General features: G+C 32.8%; 1 protein-coding gene across 1 annotated transcript in view; it reads right to left on the bottom strand.

The window, feature by feature from the left end:
• LOC141482515 (L-dopachrome tautomerase yellow-f2-like) overlaps positions 1 to 11951 on the bottom strand; it is a 40816-nt gene extending 28865 nt beyond the window's left edge. The window contains exon 1 of the mRNA XM_074175953.1: positions 11469 to 11951. Within this exon, the coding sequence (XP_074032054.1) occupies positions 11469 to 11772 (304 nt within the window). The 5' untranslated portion in view covers positions 11773 to 11951. The remainder of the gene's footprint in view (positions 1 to 11468) is intronic.
• Between the last annotated feature and the right edge of the window lie 2212 nt (positions 11952 to 14163).

Below are 14163 nucleotides of genomic sequence, written 5' to 3'. Positions count from 1 at the left end.
TCTCTCTCTCTCTCTCTACATTTCTCGCTCGTCAAATAATATACTATTAGAGCTCTCCATAAGTATTCTCGTTGTTATTATGAAGTTGTTTATCAAAGGAGCAGCTATTTAAATTGATCAATTATGAATTATTTTGTGGTATTCTAGCTTTGGTTCCGTATGAGATTCATTAGTCATCAAACAGGTTTTTTAGTATTTCAATATTTACGTTCGAATCGTGTTGGAAAAAAAATCATGAATTATCCAACAACTACAAATAATTCGATTATGAAACATTGAAGTTAATAGAGTATGTAGAAATTAACAGAGACCAATAACCTTCAGTCTTGAGATTTTTAGAATCCTCGGCAAGATTGTTTAAAAATTTAAGCACATTTTTCAATTCATGTGATTGCTATGCCATCAAATAATTCGTATTTAATTCCCTTTTAGTATATTTTTCGATGTGATATGTTTCATTCTTGATAATAAACTGATTGTTTGAAGGTGATTGACAATGTTTCGTGATGAATTTCACTAGTTCGGACTTCCATTGTCTATTATATAAAATGATTTGAAATCCCTGAAACAAGTAAAAAAGAATAATTAAAAAAGAATAGTTGAAAATAACAATTATATTAAGCAACAATAAACCTGAAATGAAATGATAGTAAAATAACCTACAAGTAAAAATATAATAATTGAATAAATAAAAATTAAAGGAATGCAAAAAGAAAATAATAAAAAAATAAAAAAAAAGTGTAGGGATTCCAAGTCACGTTAGTTCACGACGTTTTGATTGTTGGTATCTACAATCGTCTTCGATTGTCATCACCCGAAGACGATTGTAGATACCAACAATCGAAACGTCGTGAACTAACGTGACTTGGAATCTCTACACTTTTTTTTTATTTTTTTATTATTTTCTTTTTGCATTCCTTTAATTTTTATTTATTCAATTATTATATTTTTACTTGTAGGTTATTTTACTATCATTTCATTTCAGGTTTATTGTTGCTTAATATAATTGTTATTTTCAACTATTCTTTTTTAATTATTCTTTTTTACTTGTTTCAGGGATTTCAAATCATTTTATATAATAGACAATGGAAGTCCGAACTAGTGAAATTCAATAAACTGATTCTTTTCAGAAAAACACAATAAAATTACAATGTGTAACATCGAGCTTCCTTTGGCAGTTCAAGATAAAAAAAGTGGAGATATTGAAAATATGATTTCATGATAATAAAGTTAAACAATTTTTTCAAACAGTTTTATTTCTAGACGCGTTTGATTAACACCGTAGCTTTTTTGGTAGAGGAAGATGTCAAAAAATGTTTCGTTCAAAAATTTCAGTACTAGCGAGCGAGAGAACATCTATGTTATATTTTTGGGTTTACGAAAATAATAATAATAATAAATCTCATCAACAATATGTGAAAAAATATGAAATAGTTATACTGACTGGTTCGCAAGTTGCACCAGAAATAATGTCAAGAACCTGATGGTCGTTTCTATATCATTTACCTGACCTTTCAGTGCCTAGAAATATGTTTGAAATCTTAGAACAAGACAATGAACTACCAAGGTCATCACAAAATAATAATAATAATAATAATAATAAATCGTCTTTATTGGTGAAGGTACAAAATAGGCGCAGTTTAGCCAAAGGCTACTCTTACACTTAACCTAAAATGTACAATTCTAATCAACTAAAATGATAAATAGAGAGAAAGACACGATGAAAAAAACGCATAACATAATAATAATTTATATCATAGGTATCTAGATGACATATTGTGACAAGGTAAGTAAAGGTTAAAGATAAATTCAGGACACGGCACTCAAGTTCCTGTTGGTATTCAGGAAGTGTTTTTCAGAAAATGTTTTTTCAAAATGATTCTTAACTCTCCTTTCGAAAGTTGCATACAATTGTATAACAGTGAGTTGTAGAATTTGATGAAGAGATAAGTGAACGATCACTGAAACAGTGACGTCTTATGACGAGGGACATGCAGTTTATTTTTTGATCTTACATCCAATGAATGTAGCATAGACCTAGGAATCAATTTATTGTAAAGTGATGTGGGAATTTTGTAACTCAATACTTTGTACACAAAATTGCAAAGATTATAATTAGTACGATTGATCATTGTCAGCCAATTTAATTCTTTGATTTTATTCGAGACATGATCGAATTTTCTTAAAGAATAGACAAGTCTACAACAGAAGTTCTGTACTTTCTGTTTCCGATTTAAATCAAATTTACTTAAAAGATTGCTGTACACAATGTCACCATAGTTGAACCGTGATAAGACCAACGACTCAGTGAGAAGTTTCCTGATTGGTCGACTGAAAAAATATCTATTCGAATAAATCAGTTTGAGAGTCCCAAACGATTTTCTGAGCAAATCATTCGAATGCAAATCAAATTTTAGGTCAGAATCAAAAATAATACCTAGGTTTTTAATGGAATTTACAACGGGAAGTATGGTGTTCTCAATTCTAATTGTGAGATGTTGTGCAACTATAGCCCTATTCTTTTTATTACCGAAAAGCATCAAATGGCATTTATTCCTATTCAATTTTAGATTATGTTGCGCAGCTAAATTAGAAATGGTTTGTAGGTCGGAATTGATGAGGTTTTGAATAGTTCCATAGTTGTAGATGTTTAAGTTGGTATACAATTGCGTATCACCTGCATAGGCCTGAACTTTTGAGTGCTTCATAGAATTCAAGATGTCAATGGTGTAGATTATGGTGCTGATTTTGAAGATATATCAAATGAGACAAAGTGTTTTCCCCAAATTGAATTAGAAGATCTTGTAAGAGATTTAAATCTCTCAAAACAATCTTGTTGGCATTCAAGAGTGAAATAAAAAAGTTTTCTCTCTTCAGGTACTGAAATAAACTTTTTATCGTGATAGAGAAAATGTATTACGACGTTATTTTTCTGACAAAAACTGTATTGCATTTTGTACAGACGTTAAAAACTTGTTGATAAAAAGGGGGTTGACACAATACTAACCATTAACTGCTGAAAACGTAGCCTATTATAATGTATTCTGTTACACAACGAAAATAAATATGCTGGGGTGCCTATTGGCCACAGTACAATGTTAAAAGAAGAATTTTGCAACATCCGGCTAGTTTTGTATAAAATAAAACACAATGACCATAAGTGGCAAATTTGTGTTGATTAAAAAATTGTGAATATTGTCATTGGTCAATAAACTAATTCCATCAAGTATCCCTCTTCATATTTCTTAGAGACAGTAGAGCTGAATAAGAACAGTGTGTAAGAAAAAAGTGGCCCTGAGAAAAAAGTGGTCGTGAGAAAATTATCCTTTCGCCATTACACATACAACTGGGCATCATGAAGCGATTTTTTGAATCATTAAATAAAGATGGAGACTGCTTTTTTTGCATTTGCGGAAAAATCACCACAACTCACTATGGAAAAGATTAAACCCGGTATTTCTGATGGCCGCAAATTGGGTAACTTACGAAAGATACTCAATTTAGAAATTCTATGACTGAGCTAGAACTAAGGTCTTGAATAGGTTTCATCTCTGTGATGCAGAACTTTCTCGGGAACAGAAGATCAGAAAATTAGAAAAAATTGGGGGTGCAATATGAACATAAAACTCCAATAGTCATATGGACTATTGAGATATGACTCAATAGGAGATATGAGCGAAGAGCAGGGAGAGAGTATGCATCAAGTCTTACACATTATTGAAGAGCGTTATCACGGTTTTCGGGATACTGATATTATGTCTAACTATTTTTGGTCTCTGATACGCTATTATCCTCAGAGAAGAGCTTCAAAGCAAAGTTTTTTAAAACTCAATGAATAATTAAATGTTTTTCTTACTAAATACATGTTTTATTCTTTTTTATATCTATATAGGTAAAATTCAGAAACTAGAGCTGATATAAAAATTCCACTTATATATTTGATATTGGGATATCATATATGAAGTGAGCAACAGCTGAAAATTTATCGGCAACAGATGTACCGTAAACTAGTGTAATGGATCAACGAATTCGCATCAAATTTTAAGTAAAACTGGATTCAAGTGCTCAAAAACACTTGAAATGTTGATGATAGCATACGGTGATTGTACTTTGACTTAGAAGAATGTCGAGAAGATATGAATGACGATGCTTGCCCTGGACGCCCCAGCACATCAACAACAAAATGTTGAGAATGTGGAGGAAATTGTTACGGAGAATCGTTGAATCACTATTAGAGGAGTTGCACTATTAGAGCAGTTGAATACCATTTTGGGGAACATGCAGTGCAACCGTCCTCTCATCTATTACAGATAAGTGCAGTAAGGTGTCTCTGTAAAGTGAAACCTAGGAAATCATGCAGAAATTATTTTACGGCCAATAAGATTTTAACCGTCGTTGCACTGTTCATTCTTAAAGCTGTATGTTCGATGCATAAACATAAAACGGAGTTTGGATTTGTTTCTTCTCCTTATGCTACTCGTAATAGCATATTTAAGATTAGACTTCCTATACTGAACTCAACAATAATCAAGGATTCAATTTTTTGTACTGGTAGAAAATTATTCAATCACTTACCAGTAGATATAAGGTCTTCAAATCTGACCAACGTACAATTCAAGAAAGCAGTTAGAAATTTGCTAGTTGATAGACCCTATTCTAGCTTGCAAGAATATTTTAATGAATCATTTCAAAACGTGTATTCCATTTTATATTTATTTTTATTGTATTTGTATGTGTTATATTCAAACCTTCATTAACTGCCAGTTTTTATCTATACACCATTAGTTATGATTATATTTATAGCTACAAATCTTTGTCGATGGGATGCAAAATGTTCTGACAATAAGGTATATTTTGATTGATTGCTTGATTGATTTGCTGAGAATGTGGCATATCAGAAATTTCGAGTAGGAAGCGCGTGAAAGAAAAGTTCGTTCCAAAATTGTCGCATGAGCATCATTCAGAAATTGTTGTATGACGACAACGGCGTTTCAGGTTTGCTTATAGGAGTGATACCTGGTACATGGTTGTGACATCGAAACTAAAGTTCAATCAATTCAGTTGAAGAGCCCAGGAAAGCCGAGACCAAAAAAGTCCGCGCTGTTCTATCAAATGTCAAGGTTTTGCTCAATTTTTTTTTCGATTACCGGGGCGTAGTACACCAGAAGTTCTTGCCACATGGTCGTACGGTCAATAAAGAGTACCTTAAAGTTATGCGCCGCTTGCAAAACGTCCGGCATTGTGGAAAAACAATTCATGACTTTTGCATCACGAAAATGCACCTGTTTATCCGTCATTACTTGTTGGTAACTTTTTGAACAAAAACAATATAGTAATCATGCCACAGTCAACGTATTCACCAGATTTGCCCCTTTTGTAACTTTTTCTGTTCGCAAGATTGAAGAGACCCATGAAAAGATGGCGTTTTGCGACGATTGAGGACTCACAAAAATTCCATATCAGAACTGCTTTGAGAATTGGGAAAAACCCTGGTACGGATGTATCATATCTAAGAGGGACTACTTTGAAGGGGACAAAATTGATGAACAAATAAATATTTTTTTAGATAAATGGGAATTCACCCTATTTTCTGAACATATCTCGTATAGTTATACATTAGTTTTTTTTTAAGTAATTGAAAAGTAAATTGACGAAACAGGTACATGTAAGAACTTGAAAAAAATAAATAATAATTGCACAAAGTTGCTTCTCCACTCATAAGCGATTTTGGTTAAATTGGTGACACATGTGGATCGTTGTATTTGTACCACACGCCAGTATACGGGTTTCTGCAATATGCTGTATAATGCCCTCTGTAAGTAGTCCCACTGTCATTTAAAAGTGCATATAGATTATAACAACAAGTAGCCATATTTTCTGCTGCAAAATTGTCCATATCCTATTCTTCCAGAGGAAATTCGATGACATCATTCAATTTGTCTCTTAATCTTTCCGTTGGAGAGAATCTTTTTGAATGAGTTACTGAAACACGGAAAAACTTGTGAATTGATAGGGACTTTGTGCATTTTCCCTTCTCCTTGGATTTCAAACACGTCGGTTTTTCATTTCCATCCAAAGTTTCTCCTCTTTTAAACGAATCCAAGCATTGCCACAAATTCAATTGGTCAGTTCTTTGTGGTATGGAGAGAGACAAATCCCAGAAAGGATCAAAGGTTACTGATGAGTGTCTACAGTGTGTGCATTTCATCGTGGATTTCAATTGGCCAACGAAATTATCTATAATCTTAGAGTTATGCATCCTCAAATATGTGAGCCATGACTCTTGAGTATTTCCGCTGTCGTTCAATTTTTCGTCAATCTCCTTTAAAATTGGTTTAGGTTTCTCATTAATTATATTAACGTCTTCATGTAAACCTTCTAAAAGATAACGAAGACACTCCTGGGCGTTTTGATAGGAATTACCCATGAATCGAGGATCAAAACTTTGAATCTGATTTTTCAAGGAGGCTGTAGTTACTACTCTATCAAATGAATCTTCTGACCACAACTCTGTTTTAAAAAATCTGTTTTAAAATCTGTTTTTCCGTTAATCAGCTGCCGCCCCCATACGAACGACAACTCTCAGAAGTTGAGAAACTTGTGCGAGCTGAGGACTAACGAGGTCTTACCTTTTAACGTGTGATTCCTAACTCTTTGATGACTTCTGCAAACGCTTTGATTAAAGCACCCTTCATACTAGAAATATCAGTATTGATATCTCTCAGGAATTCGTACTTTTTGAAATATTCCAATAACCATCTCGTATTTGATAAACATTGGATTACGCTGTTCATGAAACAGGTGTTACCAATATTTTTCGAACTACTTAACCCAGAGTTTTCATTGAAGAATTTATCACTGAACCATTCGAAATATTTTTGAAACCCATTTCAGAATTTTTCTGAAAGAAAGTATTGTTTCCATTTACTTTTGTTTCAATTCCATAAAGTGGTTTGTTATTACCTCTCTTTTCTTTGTAAAGTTAGTTTTCAGGAAACATGTAAATTTCATCAGGTTTTTCGGAATCAGGAAGAGTACCGAAAAACGAAGCCGCATTTCCTCTTTGGATGGCTGTACTAATTTTTTGAATGAGAAAAGATGTGGCTCTTGATTCGTGGGTTTCATCGGTTACCTTCTTTCCAAATTCATGAATGAAAGATAAGGCTTTAGAGCCAAAAACACCAAGAGTTTCAACAGTTATTGGGCGAAAGATATAATTATTTCCCAAATTCTGATATTTCCGTAGTATGGAACGTTCTCCTAAAGAGGCATGAGCACCGGCTTTCGCAGTAGTAGGTGGAAGATGGCAAGTTGCTAATGTATCTACACAGGTAAAGTCCTAAACAACAGTCTTACTAAAGTAAGAGACAAAGTCGAAATGAATATCCTAGATGTTATTGAAGCTACTGCACATAAAATTCAATGGTGCGTGATGCTTCGCAATAGAACTTCAGATTGTGTCGACCTCCGCTTCTTGGTACCAAGAAATTGATCTTGGATAGAAAAAACCGTGCTGTCAATATACTCATTAGGTAATGTATGCAGGAAGTTTATACCAAGGGCAATTCTCCTATTTTCCAAAGATGTCATATCAAATCGTGTCAAAAAATGTTATGAATAATGCCTCTCGTGGGGTATTGTCCATCAACTTTTGAACATAAGTATTTTAGAAACTTCCTCTGCAAGCTTTCAATTGATGTTTTTTGATAGCCGTAAACTAGATTCCATAACACAGAGTCATACTCCAACTTAGATCTGGCATACGGAAAATATAGCAATTTCAAGGTGGTAATACCATTTCTGTAAATGAATCCAAGCATCCTATTTGCATGAGCAGTTTGATTACATCTGATTCATATTGTACACGTTGGCAGACAGTAAAGGCGTCGATTTTATAATATAGTTTCAGGTCGTCTGCAAATAGTAGGGTAGGAATAATCAAAGAGGTTGCTAAATTTTTAACAAAAATTAAAAAGATTACATCTTTGTGGCACCCCAGACGTAACTACGTATTGAGTGGATTTGAAAGATTCATATTCGAGAAATTGTTTTCTGTTAACTAGATTTGATTCAATTATAGTAAGCAGTTGGTTGAAGACTCCAAATTTTGTTAATTTGAATAGAAGAAAATAATGGGCTATTCAATCAAAGGCTTTTTGAAAGTCTAAATAAGCAACATTCAGGATATTACGAGGTTATCTGGTATAAATTTCGGAAAAATATATTTTTTGAGTACAATTCGTCATAATTACGAAAGGTTCAGTATTTTGATGTGACGTCATTTATGTTAAAACTCAACTGTGCCATATGTTCATGACAGTTTTATTTTTGTGTTTCAGATTATATGAATATTGTGGGAACCTACTTTGGATAACTAGAACCATAACCATGGTGATGACGAGTTCAGTATCGGAATTTCTGTCACAAAAAACATCAAGCCCTCCCCACGTTTCAAGAAAAACAATTTTTTGAGTAATAACGCAACATCAACCAGCCGGGTACCATCAAAAGATTCTCGTAAATATTCTTCAAAAGACATTTTTTTGCGGAGCACTCAATACTTTCAACTGTTTTTTGGGTATATGACCTCTTACAATCTTTCTTTAGTGGTTTATGTTTTCAGAACCTGAAATTCATTATAAAACATTCGACTTAAATTGTGAAAGTTCTAATTCTTTTGACATACGTCAAGATTGTTTTCCGATACGTCGACCACTGAAGAAAGATTGTGGAAGGTTATACACAAAAAAAAAAAAACAGTTATTCCTAACTGAGTTTTGTAATTCTAATAAGTCATTTTTACAAATGATAGATATCTTATGAATGTTGACAGTCAGCATTATTCCACTTCATGGTCTTCTCTATTGTAAGCTAGTGTAAGAGTATACACAAAAACTGCCCAAAAACAAAAGAAACACTACTTTTGTTGAACAGCAATATATTGTATAGTAGATATGCTAATAATCTATCTTATAATTCAGATGCATACTTTCAAAGAATTGGCCAATTTCTTTATTCAAATATTGTGCTTTGAACTTTGATAAAACTTGAATAGTGAAAATAAAATTCTTTTTTCCGAATTTAAATTATCTAAATTAGCAAGTTCATTTCGGTTCAACTACTTCCTGTAAAATCAATGACGATTTCAATTTAATCATCATAAATCAATTCACAATGATCTCTTTTTATTTTTATCTATATCAACTAATGAAAGAATATACATGAGGCATGATTTGTTTAATACGAATGTTATGGATCATCTCATTATCTCTTTGGAACTTTTCATATTTAATAATTTCTCAACTGCCCAGTTCAGGGTCCAGAGTTTCTGTGTTGATTCAATACACGTAGTTCAAGTTCACTAATTTTTTCAACCTCCGGTAATATTTAAAAACAGTAAACAATATTTGGGTATCGTTTCGGATGAAAATAAAATATTTCAAAGCAGAAAAAAGAGTTCAGAACCAAAAAATCAGAAGAATAAATGTAACTGAATGGATTAACAATGAGAAATAAAAATCAGACAATTGCGAATAAAAATTATTGAAAATTTTTTGAGACCATCTGAAATCACAATCAGTATTTCAAATATTCTACTAGGAGTTTCAATTATTTCTGCAAACGTTTCGACACTATTCATACGCTCCTGGTATAACACAAAATATTCATTATATTTTTATATTTTATATTTATTCTGAAAATCATATTATGAATTACGTTTCAAATTCGCTTATACTTATCATTTGACCGGCCTGTATGACGTCATATGTTCCCATTTTGCGCTAAGCTGACAGAGCGATATGAAGATTTCCCGGTAGGAGTTATTATAGGTTTTATAACCTTCCACAATGTGAAAAACACTCAGGTTTCTTTGACAATTGTAGGAATCGTAGAGCGAAGCAAAGACAAATTGTCAGTATCATAATACTTTTTCCAATTCTAAAGACAAAGACAGATTTTGGTTTCAAAAACGGCAAGATGATTATGTATAATTTATTGGCTATTTTTTGATAGGCTAAATTACTAGTTACTGATGAACAAAATATTTTTCTTTATTGAAAATACTTTAAATTTATACAGTAACTGATCAGGGTGAACTTGGAAGGTTTCCGTTTTTACATCAGTATAATGTTTTCAATTACAATTTTACAATTTTTCACATTGTGGTAGGTAAAATACCCCAAAAAGTTCAATGAATAACGCCAATTATCTTCGCAAAAAAATGATTTTCTTTAAATTTTTATAAATATTGTGCAGTGTCTTGATCAAAATTCGAACTCTCGAAAAAATATTGATTGACGTTTTATAATAGAAAATATTTGAAATTAAATTTTCATTACGTCATTACATTTCAAAAGTTCCAAAACAGTTGCAGTTATACAACAGAAATGTTTGTTGTTTATTAGTAGTGGTTTTGAATTCAATGCGTGGAAAGATTAACAAGTTTATTCTGTGTGAAGTATGATAAAATGATATCGATGAGAATTATCAATAGTAAAAATATCAGTTGGAACATGAGCTGTACATTATTTCAGATGATCCTTATTATTATATTCGGATTTGGAAGACTCCCACGTTTATTTGTGTAAAGATGGAAAAGTAGAAAGCCGAAACCTTTCTTTTACAAAAATTATTCTTTCCCAAAATTATACCCCGTTCAATTCCCATTACTATTTGATATATTTTCGATATTTGACTATGAAATATATCTCCTCATAAACCAATTTCATTTCATTAGCAACAATTTCAATAAATTATCATAATGAAAAAGGTTGGTTATGTAACAGTAGCAATTTTTTCTTAAAAAAACAATTCTTTTCTTGACGACGTTGCGAAATTAATTAAATTCTTTTTCAGGGGTCGAAAATCGTTTTTTCGTGTTGATGATATTACTATTTAAAAACAATCAAAAGTATCAAATACATTTAAAAAAAAAAAATTAAAAACAACCAAATTTCCGAGACAACACCTACACAAACGAATTCGTTCGTTCCATGTTGTTTTGTTTGGTTTGGTTGTTGCAATGTATTTTTATTTTTTTTTTAACATGTATCTGTCTGAGGGTTTTTAAAACAGTAATCAGTAATCAACACAAAAAACTACTTTTCGAGTCCTGAAGAAGAATTCAATTAAATTCGAAACATCGGCATGAAAATGATTATTTTTTTAAGAAAAAATTGATTCTGTTACTCAACCAACCTTTTTCAGAAATATTAATGGATCACTAAACCAGTTAACTGATTATTATAATATTGCATTCTTGAGTTTTTATTACATCAAGACTGTCATGGACCTTCCATTCAACATGTTTCTGGTAAAAACTGCAATTTCTAGAGACAAACAAATTGAATTTCCTTAGATTACCCAGTACTTTTTATCTTTTATTGAATTTTTCAAAAACTTAGCAAAACTGTCTATTGCTTTTCAGTTATTTTGCGAACAGTCCAAATTTTGTCTTGAATATTTACCATATTGATAATCGATATCCCCCAGAGGTTCGTCATTCGCCACTTGCAAATTTTCACTAGTTTGTCCAACATTTCCAAAAATTGGCTTCACCTCTAAATCTGGATCTTCAAAAATGATACTGTCAGCATTCCCATTATAGCTTCTTCCTCCATATCTGGGGTTCACTCCATTACTTCTGCGAAACCTTTGCCTTTTGCTAGGCCACTCGTAGTTGATCCTGGTCCAGGAGAACTCTAGGTTGAGGCCTGAACTCGACACTGAGACGATAAATAAACAAAAAACACCCGAGAAAAAAAGTTCCATGGCAATCAATTAGATCTTCAACTAGCAATCGATGTCAATGGACTAGGAACTTGGTTGGAGATTCTCTTAATATACAAATAAAAGAGTGTGGCAGTGGCGCAGTTTGGGAGGGGGTTTTTAGAGAAGAATCCTAACTACCTCTGTTCTAATTGACGGGATTTCCAATACTGAATGATGAGAAAGCGAGCTAGGTAAGGGCACTACAAGACTATAATTTGTTATTCAAATACTGAGTGGATGGAATTATAGGAAGTCACTGTCACTGATAGTAACGATTTTTTTAAATTCATTTATATGCCAGATTTGAGGTATTGCGAAGATTATTATCTGGAATAAATTTTAAGATACTTAGTCAACCGCCCCGACTCCGCGTGGGTGCAATGCTGATACTAAGTATACATTTAAACGCGTGCGATCGCTGCTTATCATGAAGTGCTATAGGGCGATGATCGGCTTTTAACGTGCTATTTATAGGCTGGCGCCGCCGGCTCCCCGGCCGGTACCGCCGGAACCGCTATGTCCCTACATTTCAAATATGTAATATCAATTCATTTAAATTACAAGCTGTGAAGGGTCATACTGATTTGTATTGAATGCACAATATATTTAAAGTACTTAATTGGATAAGGAATAATCCTGTTCCGCTAAAAATCGCTTCGTGAAAAAGTGAAGGATAAAAAATGGTTATTGTGGGTTTTTCCTAAGAGATAGACAGATACCATCGAGGACTTTTTTGTAAATCTTTTTGAAATGTACAGTACTGCAGTACATTATTTTGAACTATTTCGTAGGGTTCAGCAAGCGTTTGCAATGTAAGCGCAAAAAATATGCTCATTTACGATATCACATTAGACACCTCTGAAATTATCAGTGTTTTTCTACTATATTATGCATGTTATATACATATGAAAAATGAAGTGATGAATGAAGCGAAATCTTGATTGAATGGAAAACAAGCTTTTGAGATTTGGAGAAGTATAATTCTCCATTTACATAAACAGATTGTGGAAAACTTCCGAATTTTGAAATAAACTCTTCACAAAGACGTTACTTTCAGTTACAAATTGAGCTGCTTTTATCTGGTTATTATCTTTTATAACGAATGTTTACAGTACAAACTGAATGGGAAAAAGTGATTTTCCTATATTCCAATATTCATATGAAAGTAATTGTTTCGAAAGTACTTTTTTTTCGTGTAATACAATGTTCATGTGAGAGCAGTTGTGATGTACTGTTTGGAACCTTTGGTGTAGTAATGAATATTACTGGAGTTTGTTTCCCAACACCAAACCGTTATTTTAACACCTCAACACGTGTTTCGATCACCAAGTGATCATCTTCAAGAGGAAGATTGAACAGTTTAATCTCCTTCTTGAATATGATAACTTGGTGATCTAAACATGTGTCGAGGTATTAAAATAACGGTTTGGTGTTGGGAAAAATTCAAGTAATAATCATTGAAAGTAGTTGCTGCGGGAAGGCTTTTTTAGAGTTTATTTTGAACTGAATTGCCTTCTCTCTTCCTTTACAAGTTTAAATCTGTTTAAAATCTGTTTTTCCGTTAACCAGCTGTCGCACCCCTACGAACGACAACCCTCAGAAGTCGAAACTTGTGCGAGCTAAGGATTAACGAGGTCTTACCTTTTAACGTGTGATTCCTAACACGTTAAACTCACAATGTTTGTATGAGAATGGATAAGTAGATAGCCAGTGGCTTCCTTTTCCAATCCAAATTTCTAATGAAGTTTTGAATGTGAAGGTGAAGGTAAACATTTATAATCAAAATTGATTTATTGATGAAAATCAATATACTATTTGAAAAATTTAAAAGTTGATCGAGAAAATCAAACTAATGTATTATGAGCAAAGTTTATACTCCATGTCTTTCGTCAACCAACACCATTTCAGAAACAGACTTCTCCCTTTCCGAAAATTAGAACGACAGAAGACTCAGTCCACAAATATAAATTATAAACGAGGTTTCCGAAAGCGATCAATTGTAAAGCAAAGCTTCGAAATCTATTCGTCCTCTGCCTTTCACTGCAGCTTTCTCTGCAAGGCCACTCGATTAAACCAGAGTCCAAAAACAACGCATTCGTGGTTCAAAGAATGCCTCTTTTATCGATCTGGCACCTTTGTATGATGATATGTATTTCAAGGACAGTTAAGCCCACCAATGAATTCGTAGTTCAGCCTAGTACCACTGATGAGACTCATGGCGGGTTGAAACAGCGCTGTTTGATGATAAATCATGAAAACTTTGTTTTTTCGCTCTAATTTCATCATGATTGTATTCAATATACTGAATTATCAAAAAATCCAGTGCTCATAATATGGTAGCTTAGATGAGACAGTCACACTTCTCGTTAACGTCCATTCGTTATTAATCAT

The sequence above is a fragment of the Leptinotarsa decemlineata genome, unplaced genomic scaffold, assembly GCF_025532065.1.
Source record: "Leptinotarsa decemlineata unplaced genomic scaffold, Ldec_3_MD MMD2_tig00001393_RagTag_RagTag, whole genome shotgun sequence".
NCBI lineage: Eukaryota > Metazoa > Arthropoda > Insecta > Coleoptera > Chrysomelidae > Leptinotarsa > Leptinotarsa decemlineata.
Note: the sequence above shows the minus strand (reverse complement) of the source record. Positions and strands in the feature narration are given on the sequence as shown.